This window comes from Anguilla anguilla, chromosome 11 (assembly GCF_013347855.1).
Source record: "Anguilla anguilla isolate fAngAng1 chromosome 11, fAngAng1.pri, whole genome shotgun sequence".
Classification (NCBI taxonomy): Eukaryota; Metazoa; Chordata; class Actinopteri; order Anguilliformes; family Anguillidae; genus Anguilla; species Anguilla anguilla.
In genome coordinates this window covers 23,664,753-23,692,129 of record NC_049211.1, presented here as the reverse complement: position 1 = coordinate 23,692,129, position 27,377 = coordinate 23,664,753, and the positions used below count along the sequence as shown (strand labels likewise).

General features: G+C 51.5%; 1 protein-coding gene across 1 annotated transcript in view; it reads left to right on the top strand.

Moving 5' to 3' along the window:
* Positions 1-27,377, top strand: part of plxna2 (plexin A2) — a 205,569-nt gene that overhangs the window by 166,253 nt on the left and 11,939 nt on the right. The window contains exons 18-26 of the mRNA XM_035383418.1: positions 601-840; positions 1,149-1,292; positions 2,195-2,429; positions 5,204-5,346; positions 6,090-6,358; positions 15,242-15,308; positions 16,453-16,599; positions 17,746-17,905; positions 19,735-19,838. Of these exons, the coding sequence (XP_035239309.1) occupies positions 601-840; positions 1,149-1,292; positions 2,195-2,429; positions 5,204-5,346; positions 6,090-6,358; positions 15,242-15,308; positions 16,453-16,599; positions 17,746-17,905; positions 19,735-19,838 (1,509 nt within the window). The remainder of the gene's footprint in view (positions 1-600; positions 841-1,148; positions 1,293-2,194; positions 2,430-5,203; positions 5,347-6,089; positions 6,359-15,241; positions 15,309-16,452; positions 16,600-17,745; positions 17,906-19,734; positions 19,839-27,377) is intronic.

Genomic DNA, 27,377 nt, shown 5'->3' with positions numbered 1-27,377 from the left:
TTCAAATGCGGACTGTGAGTCAGGAGGGCTGTGAAGTTGCCAGTCCGGTGGAGTTTTGAAGATACTTAGCTCTAATTAGCTCTTCCTCCCAAGAACCGATAGAGGAGGGATGGGAGCTGAAGACTCCCAGTGCTGGAGTGCATCTGGGCAATCAGTTTGCTGCCTCCGCTGCTCGTGCTGCTCTCACAGACCACCCCCCAGTGGCAAAGTCTCAGGCGATATTCAGAAACGCCGTCACTTAGAGAACCACGGCCCCCCCTCTGCACCTGCCAGCTGAGAGGTGCGGCAGGTAGCGCCTGAGATGGGCAGGCCCGGGATGCAGTCATAATTATCCTCATTAGCGGTAGCTGCGCTATCCGTGCTCGGAGGCGCCATGGGGAGAGGAGTTGACGTCGTCAGAGGTGAGGAGGTACATTTGCGCAGGTTTGGTTTTTAGGGGTTGGGTTCACGGCGTGATGAATGGTGTTTAGATCCCCTAATCAGGGGCTGCTTGTTCTAGTGTGAAGTGCTGCACTTCAGACCTCCAGCACAGCACCCCCCCCCCGTACTCTTCTCTTCATTTTTCCTCTCCCTCTCTCCCTCCCTCTCTCCCTCCCTCAGGTCTGCAAGGTGCTGAACACCACCACCATGAGCTGCTACGCTCCTTCCCTGACGTCCGAGTACCGGCCCGGCCTGGACTCGGTGAAGCACGCCGACGAGTTTGGCTTCATCTTCAACAACGTGCAGGCCCTGCTCAGCTACAACAACACCAACTTCATCTACTACCCCAACCCCTACTTCGAGCCGCTCAGCACCTCTGGCGTGCTGGAGCAGAAGCCAGGCTCCCCCATCATCCTCAAGGTGTGGTCATGAGTACTGATACTGACCCCCCCTTTTACCCCCGCCCTCACCCCCACCCAGTCTGAAATAAAGGTGTTATTTCTTTCCCCCAGTCGTTTTTAACTACATTGTAATAATCCTGGTATGTATGGCTGTTACCACAAATATTTTAGCCTACAGGAGCTAGATTAGCTAGTTTAAACATAGTGTGAAAGATATGAGACACTCATTCAATACAGTGGTGGGGCAGCAGGTAGATGTTAGAGGCAGGCTTCACATATACAGTAGAGATTGCTGGTAATCTCTGCGTCCCCTGTCTCCCCCTACAGGGCAGGAACCTGGTGCCCCCGGCTTCAGGAGGGGTCAAACTGAACTACACGGTGCTCATCGGGGAGACGCCCTGCTCCGTCACCGTCTCCGAGACCCAGCTGCTGTGCGAGCCGCCCAACCTCACCGGGCAGTACAAAGTCCTGGTGAGTCAGCCGTGTGTTTGTCCAGGGCCGTGTGTGTGTTCTTTGATACTGGAAGCAGATGTGAATGTTCGAGAGCGTGTTGGTGTGTGTGTGTGTAGGTAGGTGTGCGTGCGTGTGTGTGTGTGTAGGTGTGTTTGTGCAGGTGTGACGGTCCCAGCAGCAGCTGGCAGTGGGCGTGTTTAATCCCCCCAGTGATAAGAGGCTCAGAGGGGAGAGACCCCAGTGAGGCTGAGGAGCTGTGAGCTCCAGCCAGCTTTAACTGATCAACTCAGTGTGAGAACTTACAGAGCATCCAGGTGGCTTGTGCATGACTGCAGCCAGGGTTCGTCAGTTTGCCCTCCGCTGCAGCTCCTCCCAGCAGCACAGCAGATGTTGACAGGCTGTCACCTGTGAAGGACAGGCCCCTCATTACATTTACATTACAGGCATTTAGCAGACGCTCTGATCCAGAGCGACTTACACAACTTTTACATAGCATTTTTTACATTGTATCCATTTATACAGCTGGATATATACTGAAGCAATTTCGGTTAAGTACCTTGCTCAAGGGTACAATGGCAGTGTCCTACCCGGGAATCGAACCTGCGACCTTTCGGTTACAAGCCCAGTTCCTTACCCATTGTGCTACACTCCGCCCTCCTCCAATGGGTGCTGTCCTGTAGCACCGAGTGGCAATCACCCTAAATATTGACCAAAAGAAATGTTCAAAATTGTAAATCGCAAGTAGTGTTCGGGGATTGTCACTTGTGTCTAAAGCATTAAACTGTTAAAAGTACTATATTGTACTATACACAAAAATAAATGTCTATTTATTATAGATTTTTTGAAAATACAGGTAAAAGAAGAATTTTCCCCAGTCTCCTGAAGGCAGTGTGTGTGTGTGTGTTTGTGCGTGTACACAGGTCCAGGTGGGCGGGCTCCATGTTTCCCCCGGGGCGGTGCACATCCTGTCCGACAGCCTGCTCACCCTCCCCGCCATCGTCAGCATCGCGGCCGGCGGGGGCCTGCTGCTCATCATCGTCATCATCGTCCTCATCGCCTACAAGCGCAAGTCCCGCGAGAACGACCTCACGCTCAAGCGCCTGCAGATGCAGATGGACAACCTGGAGTCCCGCGTGGCGCTGGAGTGCAAGGAGGGTGAGGCCAGCCGGAGGCGTTGCGGCTCATACAATATCCTTTTTTCGGCAACCCGACTTTGTTGCGCCACATCGGGAGTCAATTAACAGTGGGTCGGGGGGAACGATTTTCTTAGGTTCTGATAGAGCTCACAGCTTAGGACTGACGCGCTTTGAAAGAGAAAATCACTTCGCAGTGGTTCTGAGTCATGAGTTGCTACACTGCACCTCTGGTGTGAATTGACAATTTACCACCGCGAGCGCTTCACCTGGAAATAGAGCCGCTCCTCGTTCACAAATGCGCACAGCGCAGCGGTTTCCAAAATTAGGCTGTGCGTATCGACGCTTCACACGTTAGAACGAAGCGCAGCGTGTCGCCGAAACGCCGCAGAATCACGCCGTCGAAATTTCCGACGGGTCGGCCGGCTGCGGGGAGACGCGCGCCGTTTCCCAGGTCGCCGTTTGAAGCCTCGTTTCGGTTCCATGGCGACGGGCCGTTACGCGGCTTCTCGAATCGTGCGGGACTAGGAATCGATGGAGGCGGCTGTCTCTGGAGAGCCCGAAAGCCCGCGGGAGTAAGAGTACGGTACAGTAAATCTTTATTGTCCCTACGGGCAGCTCTCTGTGCTGCGCGTCACATAAAACTGACACGGATAATAAGGTAGAATTTACAGCTTACGCACAGGTGTGGTAATGCACGTCATAAATAATGAATGAAGTTTTCATTTGAACTTCGTAATGGCGGAGTTAGGACGTGGCCCTCCCACCCGTCCGTCGGCCCCACTCTGCAGCTGGTGAAAAACCCTGTGTTCCTGTCGGTGGAACACGGCTCAGAGGTTGACTTCAGAGATGTGCTGCCTGTCTAAAGGATTGACTGCTCATTGGTCAGACAGCTCCTACACCTCATCCTGTTACAGCGGACCCCACAGTGGTGCTGTTTTGGGTTTTTTGTGTCTGTGGTGTAAGGCACTGTGGCATTCAGGCACATTGCAGTTTAGCGTTCATAAGCACCTGCAGAGATGTAACATTACCCCAGCTGGGAGATTGCAAACATGAAACACGCAAAGTAAACAACCGCTACGCGAGTGGCGTGTTTGCTAAAGGTGTGCGCCACACACGAACAGAAGACTCCAAGGAATACGCTAGGATTTTTTTTTTGTTGTCTTGTTCCCTATAAATGATGTTTTATGACAACTGACCTTTACGCGCACGCGTACTCCGCCGACAGACTTTATGGCCGTCGTCTGCAACCCAATACGGCGTGCGATATGGCGTGCAGATAAAAGCCTGGGGGTGTGTTTTCCCTCCAAAGAGGCGCTTGTGAGAGTAAATGCAGGGGAGGCAGCAGAGCGGGACGCGCCGGTGCTGACGCACAGAGTCAGGGGGAGGAGCAGGGAGGGCACGTCACCCAGCCGCTCCTTTTCTTTTTTTTACTCTCTGTCCCCCCCCCCCTCTTTCCTGCCGTCTCTCTCCTCTTTCGGTTTATTGCTCGTGCTCCAACACCGCTCGGCCAGCCGGGCATGGGGTTGCCATGGTAACCTGCGGACGTTTACTCCCGGATATTAATCCCGCCGGGCCCCCCCTCTGAGACGCGGTTACGACGCGTGCGGCCAGACCGCCTCGTTCCGCGCTGAATGAAAAACAGCTCAGCTCATCCCCCCCTCCCCAAACCCCCGCAGTCCACACACGGCGCGCTGAGCCTGAGTGCGCGCTCCAGAGTGGCCCTCATTATAGAGGTGACCCGACGGGAGCCAGCGTACGAGCGGGCGAAGCCGCCGCCCCCTTCGGCTCGCTGACCTCTCCTCTCTCGAGCGGGCGGGGAGAGATTTGTACAGATTTCTGCTCCGCCGCTGCTGAGCTCCTTCCTCTTCCTGCACAGCTGGCTGCTGGTAGAGCTGCATGAGGCTCACAGCATTAAAAATCCGGACACGGGCAGATTGGCAGGAAGGCGGGGAGGCGGGTCATGTTTAAAACACAAGCTGCGTGCTGGAGTGGCTCCAGGTGGGGGGGGACAGAAGCGGGATTATAGGCCTACCTGAACCCCTCACGGGGGCGTCTGGTTCTTGACTGAGCCTCGAGGGGGGTTTGGGGTTTGCGGTTGGGGTTGGGGCGGGGGGGGGCAGGGGGGTGCTGGTGTGATCCTGCACTGTGAGGGGGCTTCCTGGGGCAGGCCTACATCCAGACTCAGCCAGAGCAGACCCAATTAACCACATCTCACCTCTGTCTCAAACAGCAGGGGACAGCCTGGCTTCCACACAGCCAATTTACTGTGGAGAACATGTGTGTGTGTGTGCGTGCGTGTGTGTGTGTGCGTGTGCGTCAGAGAAAGAAAAAAGAAAGTAAGAGTAAAAGAATGAAGAGAACGCAAGAACTCATGGCTTAAAAATCAAATTGTGTCCATTTTAGCTGTTCCTTTAAAGTCCAAAGCTGCCAAACTCACATTGTCATGTTACTGTCTTTTGGCTGAGTAGTCTTGCTATGCGTTTGCTTATCTAGCTTACTGTCCACATCCATACAAAAATAATTGAAACCCACTGACAGCCTTGAGACCCAGGCAACAGTCCACCATTGCTATTTCAGCCCTCAACCCCCTCACATGCCTCTCTTTGGCGAGAGTACCATGGCATGGAGTGATTATTTAGTTATTTTTGTGTGTTTTGGTTGATGTACTAATGGTTTCACCTATTACCGAAATGAATTGTTTTTAATGTTTCAATATCTCTTCCTCTCTTTCTTTCTTGCTCTCTCTCTCCCTCTCCCCCTCCCTCCCTTCCTCCCTCGCTTCCTCCCGGCCAGCATTCGCCGAACTGCAGACCGACATCAACGAGCTGACCAGCGACCTGGACCGAGCGGGCATTCCGCACCTGGACTACCGCACCTACGCCATGCGGGTGCTCTTCCCGGGCATCGAGGACCACCCAGTGCTGCGGGAGCTGGAGGTGAGGGGGGGGGGGGGGGTACCACTCACCCGCAGCTCTGCCCCCCGGGGGCAGACATGGCCTCCGTGCGGAGCTCTGCCACTCTGCCCTCTGGCTGTCAAAAGACCTGCCAAATTAGACCCAGTGCCCAGCAAAGTTTTATTTCACACTCCACCATTGTGAATTCTGTAACCTGAAGAGCAGTGTTCGTCACAATGTTGTTGTGAAGGGGGAAGATGTAATCCACTCCAGAAGGACATTCCGTAGGGTGCTTTACATGCAGAGACATCACTGCAGCTCCTGTGTGGCTGTTCTGCTGGAAATGTATTCTTGTATTGCTTGTGGAATGTGTGACGGTGCTCATGGAGTATGGGTTTATTGATGTATCACAATGTCCTTTTGCTTGTTGTTCCATATAAACCCATCTGATACCTAATAAGAGTAATTACCCGGGAAGGGAAATTCCTCAAATGATGATGAATTGGCCATGGTCGCCACTCGATGACAGCTCGGTGAAATTATGCAGGATTGTGTTTCTGCCCCGCTCCCTCGCCCAGTTTTCCCATGAAAGACAGAGTGTAGCGCTGTGTCAATGCCTCCGTTGAGCAGTAATTATCTGAAATATTCAGAACAAAATTCTTCCTTCATGTGAACGTATTTTTTTGGGTTCGTTACGCGGTTCACTGAGAATTCTCAGGAGTATCTAAAGAGCGAGTCGGGAGTGCCGTTGGGTTTTAACCCCTTGTGCGCCGTTCGGCCCCCAGGTCTCGGGGAACGGGCAGCTGAGCGTGGAGAAGGCCCTGAAGATGTTCGGCCAGCTCATCAACAACAAGGTGTTCCTGCTGACCTTCATCCGCACGCTGGAGCTGCAGCGCTCCTTCTCCATGCGCGACCGCGGCAACGTGGCCTCGCTCATCATGACCGCCCTGCAGGGCAAGCTGGAGTACGCCACCGACGTGCTCAAGCACCTGCTCTCCGACCTCATCGAGAAGAACCTGGAGAGCAAGAACCACCCCAAGCTGCTGCTGCGCAGGTACGCTCCCCGCTTGGACAGCCCAAATCATGCCCTCGAATCCAGTACAGGAGGAAAGGGTTAAGCTGATCCAGGATCAGTTTGACCATCGCTAATCATGTTCTCAAACCCATTGTTGGAGGAAAGGGTTAAGCTGATCCTGGGTCGGCTGAGATTATGCTAATCATAATCTGAAATCCACTGTATTAACAAAGCATTAAATGCAGAATGAGGGTTTGGCACAGAATCTAGCCCCAGGAGAAAGTGACTGAGATGGGTGAGGTAAGGAAGGGGATGGGGTAGAGGAAATGGGAGGAACAAGGGTTAAAAAGGAAAGGGATTACATGGGGAACAGCTCCCCATATGGGAGGGAGAAAAGTGCTAGTGGTTAACAGGAAAGGTCAGAGAAAAGTGAGAGAGGAGCAAATAGAGGAGAAGCGAAGAGGTAGAAGGACAGAGAGGAAAGGAAATACAACTCCAGGGTCTTTGCTCTTGATAAACAGTCTTTGCAGTTTTAGATTGATGGCGAGCATAGACAGGCTGAATGGCCTTTTCTCCTCAGCTGGCCAAGGATGGACGCACGGCTATTCACTGTATCAACCTGCTATCACAAGAAAGACTTCTTCCCAAGTTAGGCGAGCATGTTGGCAGTGCAGTGCTCATCTGTGGAGCGACATGCCCTTCCGCTCCGTGAGAGACAGCGTGAAAAGTTGCCCTCAAGTTTGCGTGGCTGTTTCTGACGGTTACAGAGACGTGCCTCAGTGTTTAATTTGGCTCCTTGTTAAAAGCAGCAGGGATGCTTATTATGATCCATAATCCCCGGTACTTCGTGTCACAGCTTATGTCAGGAGCTGAGAGTCTGCCGGTGCCTTATGTGGCAGCAGCCGATGCACAGCAAGATGTTAATGTTGAGAGAGCGATCATGAGCGCGAGAGAGAGAGCGATCATGAGCGAGAGAGAGAGAGAGAGGGAGAGAGAGAGAGAGAGAGAGAGAGTGGAGGAGTGAAGGCAGCTCCGTCCTTTATGCCCACCCCCCCTTCCCCCCACAGGTCCTGCAGCTGCAGAACGCAGTGGCTTTGTCAGACTCATTTATCCTCTGTCTGCTACCCATAAAACATTCAGACATCAGCTCAACTTTAATTTTCTCTCTCTGCTTTCAGCCAGAGATAGTTTTTTTTTCTGGGGCTGAGGCAGTGGAGGGGGGGAGGCTTTTTGGCTGCACCTACACTAACTTGGGGCTGGGTCCAGCAGGAGGCCAGTAGAGTTCAGGCACAGGCTTTCAGCACAAATGTGTAACCTTCAGCCCACCTTACACCCAGCCCCACCTTACCCCCAGCACCATCTTACCCCCAGCACCACCTTACACTCAGCACCACCTTACACCCGGCCCCACCTTACCCCCAGCACCACCTTACCCCCAACACCACCTTACCCCCAACTCCACCTTACCCCCAGCACCACCTTACCCCCAACTCCACCTTACCCCCAGCACCATCTTACCCCCAGCACCACCTTACCCCCAACACCACCTTACACTCAGCACCACCTTACACCCAGCCCCACCTTACCCCCAGCACCATCTTATCCCCAACTCCACCTTACCCCCAGCACCACCTTACCCCCAACTTCACCTTACCCCCAGCACCACCTTACCCCCAACTCCACCTTACCCCCAGCACCATCTTACCCCCAACTCCACCTTACACTCAGCACCACCTTACCCCCAGCCCCACCTTACACTCAGCACCACCTTACCCCCAACACCACCTTACCCCCAACAGCACCTTACACTCAGCACCACCTTACCCCCAACACCACCTTACCCCCAACTCCACCTTACCCCCAGCACCATCTTACACCCAGCACCACCTTACCCCCAACAGCACCTTACACTCAGCACCACCTTACCCCCAACACCACCTTACCCCCAACTCCACCTTACCCCCAACACCACCTTACACTCAGCACCACCTTACACCCAGCACCACCTTACCCCCAACAGCACCTTACACTCAACACCACCTTACACTCAGCACCACCTTACACCCAGCCCCACCTTACCCCCAGCACCATCTTATCCCCAACTCCACCTTACCCCCAGCACCACCTTACCCCCAACTTCACCTTACCCCCAGCACCACCTTACCCCCAACTCCACCTTACCCCCAGCACCATCTTACCCCCAACTCCACCTTACACTCAGCACCACCTTACCCCCAGCCCCACCTTACCCCCAGCACCATCTTACCCCCAACTCCACCTTACCCCCAGCACCACCTTACCCCCAACTCCACCTTACCCCCAGCACCATCTTACCCCCAGCACCACCTTACCCCCAACAGCACCTTACACTCAGCACCACCTTACCCCCAACACCACCTTACCCCCAGCACCATCTTACCCCCAGCACCACCTTACCCCCAACAGTACCTTACACTCAGCACCACCTTACCCCCAACACCACCTTACCCCCAACTCCACCTTACCCCCAGCACCATCTTACCCCCAGCACCACCTTACCCCCAACAGCACCTTACACTCAGCACCACCTTACCCCCAACACCACCTTATCCCCAACTCCACCTTACCCCCAGCACCATCTTACCCCCAGCACCACCTTACCCCCAACACCACCTTACACTCAGCACCACCTTACACCCAACCCTTCTCACCCCCAGCACCACCTTACACCCAACCCTTCTCACCCTCAGCACTACCTTATTCCCGACCCCACCATAGACTCAACGCCACCTTACACCCAGTCCAGCTTATCCCCAGCACCATCATACCCCCAGCACCATCATACCCCCAGCACCATCATACACCCGGCGCCATCTTACCCACAGCCCCATCTCACACCCAGCAGCAGCCTCCTCTCTGCTTCAAATGAGCAGTATTTTTCCAAAGGCATCCATTCCTGTTGTGGTTTTTCTCTTCTGTTCTGCAGTTCTGGGTTGCAATACCATTAATTAGCTGAATGCAGACACAGACACATACGCAGGGAATCGATTCAGATTATGCTATTACTTTAAATTTAAAAAAACACAGGCAGACGATTGCCTCCGCATTTTGTATTATTTTCACCATCAAAAAGGCAATGCTGTAATCTGCTCAGGCCCTGTAAGCCTTGTCTTGAAGGCTAAGTATTCCATAGTTTTAGATTACATTCATGTTTAAGCATTAGGGTTTATCCATTCGTCATGCTTATTTGTTCATTTATATATATATTTCTGTATTTCTTTGTTCTGCCCGGTACTTATTCCACTAAAAGCCAGTGAAAATGTGGATGGCTCATAAAGTCTCGCTCTCTCTCTCTCTCTCTTGCTTTCTTTGCTTTGGAGAAAATATCTAATGGAGATGGATTTTGATGCGCTGTGAAATTGAAGCGCTTTGTAACCCAGAGGCCATGGGAGCCATTAATTCAAACAAGTGAGAAATAAGTGGGGAGCGTGAGTAAAATGTTTCATTGTGTTTATCGTCTGGGACTAAAAATTTTGATAACGCGAATGACAAAGAAGCACATTTGCACCTCAGTAGCTCGCTCGTCAATTTGCAGCCAATAACGAGTTTGTGCACAGATTGCGCCCCGAATAACAATGTGCGCATGATTAATTAATAACTCATAAAGGGATATACGTCGTCTTATTTATACCCCGAACTCGGCCTAGCCGTGAATTGCGTCAGTCGCGGTTTGTTTGTTTGTTTGTTTTTGGACGTGCCTGTAAAGTGGAGGAGGGCCGTCAGCAGGTGAGGCTTTGTCGTGTGTTGCTCGGAGACGGGCGTTTGGAGGGAAGCTGTCTGAGCGACTCCGTGCGGGCGCGTCTCTCGGGTGATGCCCGTTAGCCGAGCGGCAGGTGAGCGGTGGCGGGGTTAGGAAGCGCGGCGAGGGGAGATGAATTATTAATGGCGGGTTAGCGGCGTGAGGGAGGAGCGGCCCTGACCCGCTCCGGCCCAGGTCACCGCGCAGACAGCGCCGGGGAGGGAGGGGCCCGCAGCGCCGGGGTTCACCCTCCATTTTAATGGGGCCGTGTGAGACGGACCTCCAGAGGAGTGCACCGGGGTGACAGGGTGCGTTTGGGGTCCTCTCAAGGCCCCCTGGCTCACCGGCGGTGTAGTTTGTGAGTTTATAACCCAGGACTGGGAACATGTATCTGTAATCCAAAGTTTGACTGTCACCTTCTGACTGCTTGTGATTCATTTGATTATTTAAAACTAGAGATGCTCCTTGATCATTTTCACTGTAACATGATCATTTTGTCATTCCCATTCAGATATTGGTGGTAACTGCCAACCATGCACAGATGCCTCCTATACTACAGCTTTAGCCTGTCCACAGCAGCTGTGATTTCTCATCCTCTGCCCTTTTCTAAGGTGCTATGGGCAACAGTAAATTGTTTTGATATTGAACAGAAAACCACTTCCCACAAAACCGTCTCATCTAGTGAAAGAAATCAAGTCTCCTATCCAGTCTTTTTGTATGGTTATAGAGATAAAGTGAGACTTGTGACTTTTCATTGTACCACAGAAATATAATTTTTATTAAGAAAAATTATATGCATGGTCAAAAGAATTTATTCCACAATGTGTTTTGTTCACAGCTATACCTGTTTCTGTTTTCTTGAGCTGTGCGACTGTGGTAGAATGTTGGTGCAAACGATGTTCTTTTGGATTCTCACAGCGGTCGTCATTATAATCAGTGAATGGCATGAAAGAGAATAGTATATCAACAGCAGACATCCTCTTACTGCGCAGCGCTCAGAAATGTCGTGAATTTAAACTTGTTTTCGTGGGAAAATGAAGCGCTTCTGCTGACAGCAGAAGTGAGTCGTGACCTCTCGTCCTCCGGGTAAAGCTAAGGCTCTCGTGTCGAAATGCTTTCACTTCTGTACGCGCCACAAGAGCTTAAGGAGGTGTCTTTGAGGGCATGAAGGAAGGCGAGTTAAAGCATTCTGAAAGTGCCCACGCGAATCCATAACCAGTGCGCCGGCTGTGCGGACGGCGGGCCCTGCGAGCGGCGGGGCCGGGCGACTCTGGGAAGTGGCGGCGATAAGTGCCTGGGTGTGGGCGACTCTGACAGAGCCACTCTGTGAAATGGCACGGCTGTGGTGGAGCCATGCTTCATTACTGAGCTGATCTCCAGCAGAGAGGTCCGTTGAGAAGATAAAGTGCCGACTGTGGGGAGTCAGAAAGGGGTTTTTTTTTCCCCTCGAGAGAACCTGCTCTTATGCACGGGATTGTGGGTAATCTCCTTGAGAAGAGTTTCTGGGTTATCGGTGCATTAGAGATGCAGCAGTCACGCTCGCTGTAATTAACATTGCAGCCGCACTTCTTTCTATTCCTCTCTCTTTTGCTTTCTCTCTCTCTCTCGCTCTCTCTCTCTCTATATATATATATATATATATATATCCTCCTTTCCTCTCTCACTTCCTGTCTCTCTTGGCCTTAGGTATTGAAGTCACTCACTCATATGAAGGTGAGAGAGAAGCTGCTTGGAACACCAGGGGTCCAAACAGAGGCAGGAAAGGAAGGCGCTAAACATGAGTTAGCATGTTAGATGCTGAACAAGTGGCGGCATGACTTTCATCCAGAACAGAATAATTTAATTGAGGAAACAATATGCACTGTATTAGCAATGTCCCCCAGGGAAGAGCTGAGTGAATAGGAAAAGGGCTTTAGTTAAAATAGTAACAGAATGTCAACAAAATGGGGCCAAAAGCACACATTTTCTCTGTTTTGTGGGAGGTCTGGCCTTCTCTGCGCACTTAAGAGTTTAAATATGCTATAACACCATTTAAAGCCAACCATTCAGCACAATAGCTCCAGGCCTTCATTACAGTCTTCTCTGTAAATGGGCCTCAGTGCTCTCTATGAGATAAAGGAAATATAATGCCAACCAAGAAATCTGTCTGTCTTTTCTCTGCATGTGTGTGTCTGAGGACCGGTTTTAGAATGAAGGTAATTTTTATTTCCACTTCCATTCAATGTGGGAAAATTGAGCACCATTAATAGATCTGTAGCTGTTAACACTGTACAGCTATTAGAGCTCAGCTTCCATTTATACAGTCATACTACATTTCCCAACAAGCTGGTTTTTCAACTACAACTAGAGCGCCAGACAAAGCTTGGAGAACCAACCTTGTCTTGCCGTTTCTCCTATTAAACTGGGCCAGAAGCTGAGAGTGCAGATTGCCTGCCAAGCAGTTTTTCTTGTTTTTTGTGGCCATGCCTTTTCAAACCTTGTGGCATCCTTTTCATTTCCTCACTCCCTCTTTTCCTCTCTCTCCATCTTTCGTTTTCTCCCTCTGGCGGAACTGAGCCAGTGCCAAGGTGGAGACACCTTTGAGCGCTGTGCAAACAGACAGCCCCCCTCTGCCTTTCCATAATGAGATCTGAGCATGCTCCAGAGACAGGGTGCATTGTGGGCTGCCCATCACCCATCCGCCAGAGAGAGGAGGCCACGCGCAGCGTATAAAACTGATCCAGCGCTCTGTCAGCTCCCCCCCCCCACTCACTCGTTTCTGAGGAGAAATAGCAGCTAAAAATGGAATGGCTCCATCTTCCCCTCCACCCCCAGGTGTTTTTGCTGTTATTTGTATTGCGTCCTTTGACCACATTTTCTAATGAGATTTCCGTCCATCCAGAGCGATTGAGAATGGGTCATTAGGGAAATGTGGGGCTTGCATCGCCCAGGCGCAAGACATTCCGCTTCATTCTAATCTCCACCCCTACTCCCCCCACCCCTTTCTACCTATTTACCAGCATTAAGGAAAACTCATTCCTCTTAATGCACTATTGGATAATGAAACCCTGATGTTCATTAATGAAACTCAATTAAAAGCGGGATGGGGGAAGAAGGAAAGCAGAGGAAAACAAAGACGGGCTTTCTGAGCCATTCAAACACAGAAATTAAGAAGCTCATCACAGCCCCTACACATAGGATGAGTTTTCTTTGTTTTATTTTTATTTTTTGGGGGGGGGGGGGCTTCCTACATGGGGACTGGCTGAGCTTATTAAACTGCTTAATAGCTTCCATTAGGCTCTAATGCGTTCGCTCCCAGTCAACATGGAGGACGAATGAGAGGGAGTTCCTGCCGCCCCTCTCCGTGAAAGGGAATGGAGAAGAACTGGAAGTGATGCGTGTTCTTCTCCTGTCCGTCAAACACAAGGGCCAATGTGCGCATCGCAAGCCGGGCGACGGCTTCGGCAGGCCAGAGAGCCGCGGGGGGGCGGGGGCGGGGGGGGTGCACCGAGCCCTGGACGTGGAGGCAGGCCCAAGGCCCGCTCACGTTTCTGCAGTCAGCCACAGCGCTGCTGCCACTGAGCGGCAGGAGAAGACTCTGTATCCTCTCCTCTGGTGCAGCGTCACGGAGTGGCAGCCTCGCTCCACAGCCCGCTGCTCCCGCGCAGGCTCGCCGCATTGGCTGGTTCAGGAGCGGAGCGGATCACCTCCAGGCCAGCGGAGCGGATCACCTCCAGGCGAGCGGGGCGGATCACCTCCAGGCCACCGGCAGCAGCAGCGCAGTAACAGAGGCCATGTTTGAGGAGATGAGTGAGGCTGGAGAGTAGAGACACAGCCCGGTCTCCGGTCTGCCGCTCCTGCGTCAGCAGAGGACACGCCCGCGGTCTCCACGCGTGACGCGGCGCAGGGGAAGGTGGGAGCCGGTAGGAGAGGAGGCCTGCGTCAGCGGAGGATGCGTGACGCGGCGCGGGGGATGGTGGGAGCTGGTAGGAGAGGAGGCCTGCGTCAGCGGAGGACATGCCCACGCTCTCCACGCGTGACGCGGCGCGGGGGGGTGGTGGGAGCCGGTAGGAGAGGAGGCCTGCGTCAGACAGGTGAACGGCAGCGCGTTTCCTCCGCGCGTCAGCGCGTTTACGGGCGTAATGAGCCCAATCTCGCTTCGTTTCATTCAGACGCGGGACGGCCGTACTCATCGGGGCTGGTTTGTGCGTCTTCGCTCTTAAGATGCGAGAGGAGCGTTCGTTGTTTAATACCTGCCGCGATCGGTGTCACACGGATCCCACCTAATCCCTTTTTTTAGCCCCGGAGAATGGCGTAGGCTGCCGTTTCTGGGCTGTAATCATAGTGATTTCGGCTGCATTAAGAGGGTCATTTTCTCCATGCGTCGCTGAGTAAATTGCCAGCGGGCGTCAGCGGCCCGGCGAGCGGCTGATTGAGAGGGGCGGGGGGTTCGGGGGTGCGGCCGGGCGGCGGGGCAGCGGAGAGCCGTGGTGTCGCGGGATTGAGGTGGGGCGGGGGCGCCGATGGCACTGACCGTTTGGCGAATGGAAGGGCTGCTGCTGAGCCTGGTGAAGTGGGGCAGTATGGGTATTCTGAGGCAGACTCCACCTGTAGTGTTACGCGCTCAACCAATGGCACAGCCCTATCTGTACGTCTCACACCTCTCTACACTGTTCTGGAGCTTTTTCCTTTCCCTTCTCCTTCCTTATTCTTTCTGTTGCGTCTTTCCTTAAATAAAACCCAAGCCCCTCACACCGTGCCGGGATTCTGAGGGGCACACGTTATCTATGCCCCTTGGTACATTTTGCTCTTTGGTGTCATTTCTTGTTTTAATTTTTTATGAATTTGTGTATTTCCGTGCTAAATGAATTGCAAGCCCTCTGTGACACTGCAGTGCACAGTTTTTATAAGAGCGCAGCAGCAAACGTCTCAAACTCCACAGTCATATACAGTATGAGCTTTTCTTACATTACTGTATGTGAATGTCTGCATTTGAAAGCAAGCACAGAATTTGCCTTGTTAAAATATGTTGACTTTGCCATACAGGTACGATGCAAGAATTCTGTGTGATATGTGGTTGGTCATTAGTGACCGGTGTAGTGTGCTTGTTCAGCGTGTTGCGTTGTGTTGTTCAGCCCCGTGTTTTGTGTTGTGTTGCATTTCAGAACGGAGTCTGTCGCTGAGAAGATGCTGACCAACTGGTTCGCCTTCCTGCTGCACAAGTTTCTCAAGGTAACCAAGCGTTACATTACATTTATTTACATTACATTTATTTGAATTACATTTATTTGGCAGGCGCTTTTAATCCAAAGCGACAATAAGTGCATACCAGAGGTTATTGGAACAACGACAAAATATAGGTCCGACAAGGTACAATACTCATTTTGTAACGGTTATTCATAGCCATGAACCCATTAAGTCCAGTTCGCACAGTAAACATTACTCTGACCTATGGTAAGTCAAACGAGGAGGTATGACAAGCTACAACATAATGAGCACAGTGTCCCCAGTATGCTGATTGCTGCCGAGGTTGGGTCTATTCCGATTCAGTTCAGGAAACGGAATTACATTTCAGTTCAGCTCATGAGTTGAAACATGCCCATGCTGTCAGGATTTTTTCCAGTTAAGGAACTGGATGCCGATTCAAGTGGCTGAATTGAAATGAAATTGACCCCGGGTCTGATTGATGCGGTTGCGTTTGGGGAAGGTGTGCTGGGTATTTCGCGGAATCGTTTGGCTCCTTCCTGACTGACGTGCTGCACAGGAAAGTGGCTGGGTTATCTAAAGGTTACCTGGCTTCGCTGGGTTCCGGGGGAAGCGTGAGGTGTGAGCCTGTGCCTGGTCTTAGCCTGGCAGCCAATCAGCTCTCACGTGCTGACTGTGTCAGAGCACCGCACCGCTGAGCCGAACTAGAAGAATTCTGTTTGATGGACTGCTGCTGATGTTTGTGTGTGTGTTCTGTCATATCTGTCTTTCTCTATTCATTTACAGGTTTGTGTGCCTTCCCTTGTAGTCATCTCTCTCTCTCTCTCTCTCTCTCTTTCTCTCTCTCTCTCTCTCACTCTTTTTCTCTGTTACTCTCTCTGCTTACGTTTGTGTGCTTGTGTGTGCGAGTGTGTGTGCATGTGCATGAGTGTGACCGCAAGTGTGTGTGCGTGTGTGACTGCATGTGTGCGTGCGCGCATGTGTGTATGTGTGTGTGTGTCTACATGTGTTTTTATGTGCGTTCTCTCACCGCTCGGTCTCTCTGTGTGACAGGAGTGTGCAGGGGAGCCTCTCTTCATGCTGTACTGTGTGTGTGTGTGTGTGTGAGTGCGTGTGTGTGCGTGCGTGCGTGTGTGTGTGTGTCTCACTCCTCTCTCTCTCTGTGTGACAGGAGTGTGCAGGGGAGCCTCTCTTCATGCTGTACTGTGCCATTAAGCAGCAGATGGAGAAGGGCCCGATCGACGCCATCACCGGAGAGGCCCGCTACTCCCTGAGCGAGGACAAGCTCATCCGCCAGCAGATTGAGTACAAGACCCTGGTCAGTTCTGACACAAGCACACACGTGCTCACACGCACACACACGTGTACACAAACACATACACGCACACACACGTGTACACAAACACATACACGCACACACACACACACACACACACGTGCTCACACGCACACACACGTGCTCACACACACACACACGTGTACACAAACTCATACACGCACACACACACACACACCAATGCACGCACACACACACGCATGCATACACACACACACGCACACACACATGCATACACACAAACACACACATACACTCTCACACAAATACATGTGCACGCTCGCACACACACACACACACACACACACACACCCACCTATACACACACACACGCATACACACGTGTACACAAACACATACACGCACACAAACACACACACCAATGCACGCACACACACACGCATGCATACACACACACGCACACACACAAACACACACATACACTCTCACACAAACACCAATGCACGCGCACGCACACACACACACACACAGGCATGCATACACACACGCGCACACACACATGCATACACACAAACACACACATACACTCTCACACATATACATGTGCACGCTCGCACACACACACACACACACCTGTACACACGCATGCACGTATACCCATTGTGAGCCGTGCTAACGCAGTGACTGTCAGAAGCAGAAGAACACAGCGTACACCTGCGGCTGGGCTCTGTCTGTGCCAGGTGTGCCTGAGAGAAGGAGCTGCACCCGTGGGCTCCTACTGCACACGTGGGCTCCTGCTGCACCCGCGGGCTCCTGCTGCACACGTGCTCCGTCTGCGCTGTTTAGTGCCGGGGGACGGGAGGCGGCCATTTCAGTCAGGGACAGGATGACACTGCTCTGATGGTCCTGATGGGAAACTTGGCTCATTACGTGTTAATACCCCGCCAGAGTTGGAAATTGGTGTCCCGCCGAAGGTGTGAAATTAGATTTTGGGAAGCCGGCGGGCGCGGAAATAGCCTCTTAGGGCTCCAGCCACAAGCCGAGCCGCCTCTAATGAGAGCCGGCTGCAGGGCGGGCGCGGCCGGGGGTGAGGAGGCTCTGCACCCCTTTTTCTCATCTGTCCTCTCTTCTTTTCTTCTCTCCTCCTCACCTCTCCTCTCCACCCAGATCCTCAACTGCGTGAACCCCGACAACGAGAACAGCCCCGAAATCCCGGTCAAGGTGCTCAACTGCGACACCATCACCCAGGTGAAGGAGAAGATCCTGGACGCGGTGTACAAGAACATGCCGTACTCCCAGAGGCCCCGGGCTGTGGACATGGACCTGGGTACGACCCCCCCGGCTCCCCCACGCACCGCCCCCCCCCCTCCCCCATCCCCCCCACCTCTCCCCCCACCCCCCACCCCCCCCCCCCCCCGGCAACGCTGAGCGAGCGCACGCCGCGCCCGGGCCAGGAAACAGGCGCAGATTGGCGCGCCATCCGGGGGACGGGCGGCTCGCTGACAGACTGACAGACCTGCTAATTGAGTTACAGGCCCGGCGCGGCGCTTCGGACGCGCCCACCCAGCATCAGACTCGCTCTCGCGCCGGTGTGTGTGGGCCTCTGCCCGCGCGCCTCCTGTCTGGCCTGCACGCCGCCGTGTGTGTGTGTGTGATTGTGTGTGAGTGTGTGTGTGAGTGTGAGTGTGAGTGTGTGTGTGAGTGTGAGTGTGAGTGTGTGTGTGTGTGTGTGTGTGTGTGTGTGTGTGTGTGTGTGTGAGTGTGTGTGAGTGTGTGTGTGTGCGTGTGTGTGAGTGTGTGTGTGTGTAAGTGTCTGTGTGTGTGTGTGTGTGTGAATGTCTGTGTGAGTGAGTGTGTGTGTGTGTGCGTGTGTGTGAGTGTGTTTGTGCGTGTGTGTTTGTGAGTGTAAGTGTGTGTGTGTGTGTGTGTGTGTGCGTGTGTGTTTTTGTGTGTGTGTGTGTGTGTGTTTGTGCGTGTGTGTGTGTGAGTGTGTGTGCGTGTGTGTTTGTGTGTGTGTTTGTGTGTGCATGTGTGTGTGCCCATGTGTGTGTGTGTGTGTGTGTGTGTGTGCGGGCTGGCTGTCTGGCCCAGGTGAGAGCAGACAGATGGTGGCCTCCTGCACTGGCCCTCTCGCTCTCTCCAATCTCTCCGGAAAGCCAGCAAATCAAACACAAAGCAAAAACAATGAGCACAGGGAACAAAGCCCTCATCATCATCACCTGTGAAGAGAAACCGCCCCCCCAAACCACGAGTGCTTCATTTTTGCGATCACCGTGGCGACGGCTATCCACATCCATGGGGGGGGGGGGGTAGAGCTGGAGCCTTGGCAGCTGCCGGTGGTGCAAAGTAATAAAGTCCAGGCAACAGAGGAGAAAATCAATGATCACACCCAGCAGGAGAGCCGCGTAGCTTCGCCATCCCTCCATCAGCGTCCTTATTATCGTTTCATTATCCCGAGTCGTCGGCCTTCCCCCCAACCCCCCTGCCCCCCCCAGGCCCCTTTCCCGGGCGCCCCCTCCCCGGAAAGGACGCGACTTCCTCTTCGTCGCTGGCGGACGCTCTCTGGCTCGGGCGCCCTTGCCGCGCGGCGTATGTAAATGGGATAGGCTATCGCCGACACGAGTGCCAATTATGCAGGGTAGACTGACTGCGCGCACTCCTCCGACGCGCCGGCGTGTAATGTTTAATTAAAACACGCATCAGTCTCCACGGGCTCGCGGCCAGCGCTCAGCGGAGGACGCGCTCTGTAAAACAGAGATGCTGATATTGTTCTGTTTGTGTAGTACGCTTGTTCTGGAGTCCTCTGGACGTGCTGAACGCGCGCTTCCTGTTGACGGGGAAGGGAACGGAGTTGCGCTTACGTTTTAAGGGTTTCTTTGGTCTGGCCTTCGTTTCTCGTAACTGAGCTTCGCGAGCACCTTCGAGACATGTTTGAGTGAGAGAGATATTTTGTTTTGTGCTGAAAACTCTTCTCTTCTGGGAAGGAATTTGAAATCAGCTCAGATGCTTATTAAAAATATTTCATCAGCCTTTACAAACGCTGGAGACACCACAGGGAGCACTCTGACCAGACCAATCATTTTGAACAGTCCGGGGAGGGGGCAGGCCTGATTGATTGCTTATTTATTTATTCTTAAATTTTTTTTTTTTTTGCAGAGTGGCGACAGGGGCGGATGGCACGTGTGGTCCTTCAGGATGAAGACATCACCACCAAGATTGAGAACGACTGGAAGAGGCTCAACACCCTCATGCACTACCAGGTGAACTCTCGCCCTCAAACCCCATCCACATGTCATGCTTTTTTTCAGTTTACACGCTATAGGTTTACTGTGGCTGTACGGTGTTTGAGTTTGAGGTGCTCTGTAAAAATATTAAAACGCTGTGAACGTGCACCGTACATTGGAAGTGGTTCTTTCAAATGGCATTATTAGTGGACCCAGCTCTCCACTTCGCTGAGAGTGATGTCATAGGTTCTCATTTGCATGCAGCAGTGTTGTTCGTGTTGGATGACTCAGAAAGAATAGGGGACAATTAGTCATCTGGAGGGGAAAAACACAACTTGATGAATGCTCTCCCTTGAGAGAGAGAGACTGTGACAGAGAGCAAAAGTCGCGAAAAGTTAGAACTCATGAGGGCAGCTTTGACCCCTCGAGCTCCGCCGGAATCTATATTTTATCTCCCTCTACGTGCCGGGGTTGTCCGTTGCCTGTTACCGTGGCAATTAGCCGCGCTTGCGCTCCTGGGTGAACTCCGGTCTGAGTCTCTGCGGGTCGGAAGTTTACCTGCTGCTCCTTGCCACGTTCCCTCTTTAGAAGTTAAGGAAGGAGGGGAGGGAGGAAGGATCTGGGCGCATGAATCTTTCAGTAGGACTGGGTCAGCGGGTGCCTATTATTCAGAGAAGAGGCCCTCCTCCTGTACCCCTGGACTCCCTCCGCTGGAGACAGAGGGGTGGGTGAGGGGCTGTTAGCAGGGGACTCTCTCTCTGCAGCCTCCTCCTGAGGGACAGCTTCACACGGGAGTAATTGGGGGCTGGGTATAGTGTAGAAGGTTCTGGAAGGTAGTACATTAGCTCACCCTGAAGTTGGCTATCTCGCCTGCCCTGACACCCAGAGATGAGTGTGTTTCTCTGGTTAACCTCCAGTCTCTCTCAGAGTTTGAGCTTTTCTCTTACCTGCCTTCTCTCTCTCTCTCACAGCTAATGAGCCACCTCTCTCCCTGTCACTCACCGTCCCCCTGCCTCAACCGCCCCTTTAATTCGCTCACAGGAAATACAGCACGGTTAAATTCATCCAGCAGTTTACATTTTTCATTTCATTTTTTGGGGAACTTTTCGCGGGCTGCGTGTCGCTCCCTTTGTTGTGCTCTTTAGCCGGGGGGTGCGCTGCAGGGCGCGCTCTCTGAGGCAGCTGTGCCGCTGAAACGGCGCACGTGAGACCCGCTATCGATCACGCGTCTCCGCGCCGCGCCACGCCCGCCGCCGTCACTCAGACGCAGCGGCCCGGCCGTAGGGGCGAGGAGCCCGGAGGTTAGGGCGTGTGGTCCGGAGCGCGCTCCGGGAAGTGGGAGGGGCTGCCGTTTGCTCACCTGACAATGGAGCGCACGCGTTCGCGTAGCTGTAGCTACTGCCACGCCACGTCTGTCTGGCGTTCAGCAGAACTGCAGGGGCACAGCTCATTAACCCCCTGTCTGTGGACATGGAGCACGTGTGTGTGTCTGTGTGAGTGTGTGTGAGTGTGTGGGCATGCGTGTGCATATGTGCGTGTGTGTGTGTGTGTGTGTGCGCATGTGCATGCGAGTGTGTGTGTGCGAGCGTGAAGGACAGAGGAGAAGGGAGACGTATTGTCAGGGTGTGAAATATGCAGAGTTAATGGCGAAACGCTGAAAGCCATCCTGTGACTCTGCTAATTCTCACACTGGAAACCAGCAACAGACAGCGGCGCATTAAAATTCATGGCTTTCACATCAACCTGTCGGAGCCCTCTTATTTATTTATTGGACCATTTTGAAAATGATAGGCTGCATGGATATGTTCATTTCCACATTTTTTTTTTTTCCCAGCCAAAAAAATAGAGGTAAATGGAATGTTGGAGCATGAGGATGTTAGTCTTTTTGGGGGGGTGTCATCCGTAATGATTGACTGAATCTCTGACATTAATCCAGCTTGCTGGATGGAGATATGAAATATTGAGTGCTGGACCAGGACTGATTTTATCTCTGTGTTGATTAGTCTCCTGACTTGTCTAAGAGGCTTTTATCGGGCCGCCTCTCCCTGCTCCTCTCTCCACCCTCCTTCCCGCGTTGTTATCTCCAGAGGGGAGGCGGTTAACCTTGCAGCCAGAGAACGCCATTACAGAGAAACCTGGAGCATCTCCGAGGGCATCTGGCAACCCGAGCGCTCCGTGCCGTGAATTCACAATTTCCCCGTTTGAGTGGCATGCAAGATTTAAATAAAATAAGCGTGATTGTGTGTGTGTGATATCTCGTGTCAGTGTCTGCCTTGAGGAGCTGGGGGGGTTACCAGTAAGCCTTCACAGGCCTCCCACTGGCACTGGGTACACAGCACATTTAATTGTGTATGCAGTAAAATGGCAGGCGCCTGATATGTGGCCCATGGAAGGCGTTTGTCACCGGCTCGTATCACCAGGTGCCTGTTTTCCATTGCTTATCATTGATATTCTTTGCCAGGCTAATCAGCACAGGCTATTGTGGACCAAGCATTCCAAGCATATGACTTGGAATTCATTATAGTCAGTCCAATTTTGTGTGTGTGTGTGTGTGTGTGTGTGTGTGTGTGTGTGTGTGTGTGTGTGTGTGTGTGTGTGTGTGTGTGTGTGTGTGGGTGTGTGTGTGTGTGTGTGTGTGTGTGTGTGTGTGTGTGTGTGTGTGTGTGTGTGTGTGTGTGTGTGTGTGTGTGTGTGTGTGTGTGTGTGTGTACATATAAATATATAATGTCATTAGCCCAACCCAAGACCTTGATTGAGATGAGAAACTAAGACGTGACGTAGCATAAGGCTCCCTGGAGTGCGGTAGTTGAGGTTGAATATACAGTGAATTAGGAACATGAAGGACCAGAGCCTGCTAGGCATCCAAGGGACTGGGAACTGAAGGAGAATTAACGGGGATCGGCGCAAGATTGAGATGTGGGCTGATTGACTGAATCTAATTATATTACATTCATTTAGCTGGCAGATGCTCTTATCCAGTGCAAATTAGCCAGATTTGTGAGCGCCCTACCAGTAGGGCATGTGCAACATCAATAAAGTACTAAATGTTAGTTAAATTATGCCATAGTAATAATAACAATAATAATAATAATAATATTAATAATAATAATAATAATAATAATAATAATAACTAGTATTATTATTATTGTTCTTATTATTTCATTATTAGTATTATTATGATACAAACTGTAATTCTAGTTAAATACATAAAACAAAGCATGTAGTCTTATAACAAGCTGGCTTTTATAATAGCTTGCTAAAACCATAAAGCTGGCTGTGACAATCCTGAAGTAATTGGCGACACCCCAGAAAAAGTACTAATGACAGGGAATAGTGAGATGCAAAATGAATTCCAAGAGGAATTCTTGAATCCTAGGAGAGGATCCCTTAAAAATTATAACCTGGTTGTTTACCGGAGATTTGTTTACGTTGTCAGAAATGCAGGGAAGCTCAAATAAGAATGCCACAGCACAGTGTCATGGCACAGTGCTTTTCAGACGTAGATGGGAGTGGGAGACATAGCTCTATATCAGATTGACCTGTAGGTTATAAAGACTTCAGAATTGTTTATGAATGCATTCTGGGGTGCTTTTCATCTCAGGATCTCAGTTTCAGGAAATTCTTTATATTAAAATATTTTATGCTGTTTGAGAGAATGTTTGCATCCTTAGAATCCCATCTCCCAGCCCGCAGGGCAGTGAGCACATTAGTGAAAAATGATTTTGTGGTTTATTGTGCTTACAAACGTTTTCACAAATATTTAGGCATTCGTCATTTTTTTCTCTTTCAATTTTGATTTCAGTTTCAATGTAGAGTTCATGGGATTGCTGGGAGGTTTTGCTAAGTCAGTTTGAGCAGACATGGGCATCCAGTCTACGAACAATCAATCTGATACACCTGGGATAGCTACGCACAAAATCGAAGGTCTGCGCATGTTTCATGAATCACAGGAACTTTTTCGTAGGAACTTTTGTTAAGACAAAAAGGTAAGCAGAATTTAAGAAGAGTTTTGTGAATGAGGCTCGTTGTCTCTGAGGCCAAGTGCTGTTCTGAACAGCAGTGCCGTGGAAAGTACTGTCATTAAATAGGTCAAGTGAGAGCGCTGTGACTCTTGACTTTCCCTGCTGTTTGTTTCTGTCTGGAATTTCTGTTGACTAGAAGAGCAATTGACATTCCAGACAAAGCAATGTTTTTCATTGTAAATCTTGCAGTTGGAACTCTTTTGTGTTTCAAGGCTTTAGTGACCTTGTGTGCCATGCAGGCAAGCAGGTTGTGATGTCTTTGGAGGTCATGGGCAAGTCACATATACACCCCCCGCCCCAAACCCCCGTGTGACCTCACTATACCATAAGAAAGGCCAGAGGGCGAATAGGTGAGGCTCAGACCTACCTGTCCCATCTCTCCAAACCAGCCAATGGCAGCATATTAGTCTGTGCTGTCACAGATGTTTCAAAGCCCTCAATCCTGCAGTAGATGCCTTTTAATGAGCCTGCTTTATTGCACTGAAACCCATGGCACTATGAAACCTCCGGCAACAAGGGAATGACAAGTATGCCTTTCATCCCCAATCCCGTCTATCCAGGGAAATCAAAGCCAGCGATGAAAAATGTCTGTCTCCTGCCTCATTTTGTTTTATGTGGTTGGTTTTGTTTTTGTTCTTTGGCGGTCAGCGTAAAGCTTTTTCTTCCCGGCGTTAGCGGGAGAGCTGCCTGCAGGTCATTTTTGTGTGCGGCACAGGGGTCGTAACTGTGCGGCCCGCTGCCCTTGCACAGCCTGCTCCGGTCAGCATCCAGTTCTTTCGCAGTTTTCGCAGAACGCTACTTTCGCAAAACACTGCGTGCGCTTTGTGTTATGCCTGTGTACGTGTAGTTATTGGTATGGTCATTTACTAACCAGCTAGCAGTTGTGCATTATACAAGATAGCTAACTTTTCCTTGATAGCTCAGCCAGCTACTGTACGCTATATGACCAAAAGTATCTAGTCTGATAAAGCGACGTTTTGTTAGATTCTGTTCACATCGTGTAAATTTGGATTTATCTAATCTTGATGCTACAGATTGCTTTAAATGCACTGTGAACATTGGGTTCTGCTTCACTACATATGTAGCTACAACTAATAACTACTTTAGCCAGCATCCAGCTGGCTAGTACCGGGCCAGACTACGTGAATAAGCACATGTGTCTGTAAGTGCTGATTCACATATCAAAATTTGACGGTACCGGATGTTTACTGGAGCGGGCTATGCAGGGGCAGCAGGCTGTGCAGTTACTGGGGAAGAGAAAAGGCTTTACAAGCCCCAGGAAGTCAGAGGGTGAGACCTGGAATGGCTGTGGCAGGTATTGCTGGAGATTGAGTCAGCTTTCGGATATGACTCACTCCGAAAAGCCATGGGAAAATAGGCCCCTTTCCACAGCTCCAAATTTCGGCTCTCTTGGCAAAGGTTCAGATCGCACCAAAACAATGAAGCAGTACCCTTTTATCCAAAAGATTGTGGGGTGTTTATTCCTTTTTCAGAATGTGGTTCTTTGATTTTGAAAATCTTTTCAAATTTTATTTTATATACCTTTTAAAAATTATTTTAATGTGGCTCATTGGGTCCCCACCTGTATTCGGTTATCTGTGTAAGAGGGATGGGAGGTGGATGGCATTGAGGCCACTCAGGGTTGCTACTAGCATCCCCCAGATAGCGATCTATGGTCTGTGCATCAGAGGCATCGGAGATTTGGGAAATGGGGTGGGGGTGGGGAGGCTGAGCCTTATCACACCTGGCCTGGTATCAGGCCCTGCGGCAGGAGATTATACCTGAAGGGCAAATCCACCTGTCTCAATCACTCACAGTTTTATGAAGCTTCCCGTTTTCTAACTGCCATTTGTCTTTCAGCCATGCTTATTTTTTATTTTTTCAATTTTTTACGAGGAATAACAGCGCCAAAACAGGAATAGCAAGAAGAGGGAGTGCGGTGGAGGAAGCGGTAATAGGCCCTTCTCTGGCACCACCGTAGGCTCCTGCAGTCAGAGGAGGGGGGAGGCAGGCAAACCTGAGAAGCAGGATGCGAGGGAGTGAGGGGGGAAGGGGGGGTTGGTGATTTGAGGAGGGAGAAGACTTTCTCCATTCAGACCAAGAAAAAACAGAAACGCAGTGGGAGCAATTCAAAGAGGATTCTTGAAGCCTCTCTCTCTCTCTCTCTCTCTCTCTCTCTCTCCCCCTCCTCTCTCGGCCATGGCTATCAGAACCCACATTCCTGCAACCGTGACCCTGGTTTTGGCTGTTGGAGATTAACAAGAGAGGTTGAGTGGGGGCCTGGGGTGCGAGAGGCAGGCGGGGGGGGTTGGTCATTAACCAGGAGGAGGTGGACCATTGTCAGCTGCTTCGGGCATTACTGGCGAGAAGGGCTTTGGGGGAAAAGGAGCTTACGGACCCCTGTTCGGAAAAAAGAAAAAAGAAAAGAAAAGAAGAAGAGATTTTTAATAGACTCCCAGCAGCACTTTGATCACATCTGGTCCTTTCACTCCTCTCTCACTGTCACACACGTCTCCACACTCGTGCTTAAAAATACCTCCACCAAGCCTGGATGCCAGGTCGCCGTATGCTACTGCACGGCGCTGTCGTGTCGGAAGCACACTGTAGTGCATTTTCCCCGCTCTCAGCGAACATAAAAGCATGCGCGCGTGCACGCAGAAGTGCAAGCATGAGGCAATGCAAAAAATACAGGATTTTGGCTCCAGAGAAAGGGAACGGTTTCCACTCGACTTGTTTGTTCTTTTTGTACTGAATCCAGAAAATTTGAAAACATGTCTACGAGTCCTCAGGTTAACACACCCACGCATTTGCACGTGCTTGCTGTGGTCACACAGCCCAACCGAGCGAAGCAGTCTCATCTCTACTGGGCCATGGCGCTAATGCAGATGTACGTGGAAGCCTTCCCAATGGAGCCCCTTGTGGTGAGGGATGCAGGGAGAAAAAGGATTAATGACGCTGTGATGGGTTAGAGTAGAGACGGGGGAAATACTGGAGGGAACGGAGGGAGGGAAGAGAGTATTTGCAATATTAACGTGAACCTTTTCGCACACGCCACTTAAAAGACACGTGAAGACAGGGCACTATGGCCCGTTGACTAGAGGGGGGAAAGGGGGGAGCGAGAGAGAGGACGGGAGGGAGAGGTGACCTTAGCAGGGTGACGGGAGGATTCTTTCTCTTTTGAGATCCCAGGTTTGCTTCATTGTCCAGTGGAGGAATCTAAATGAAAGACTTTTTCTCCTGGTTCCCTGTGCCTCAGTGCGGTTCAGATCATTGAGTGTGAGATCAGAGAAGCACCCCCTCCCCCCCCCCCCCCCCCCTCTCCACAAAAAAAAGGAAATGGCTACAGAAGAAAATGAAGGTAAAATGGAGGGCAGGCTCTTAGGGCTGCAAGACGTCTCAGCTTCACTCCCAGACAACAATGACGCATCAGCGCCTGGGCGTGGATGTGCCATCTTCCCCGGCTCCGCGCGTCCTCGCCGAAGCGCTCGTCATCGGGGTGATGGCTGCGGAGCGGCGAGAATGACAACGGAGGCAATCTCGCTCGCCGCGGCCG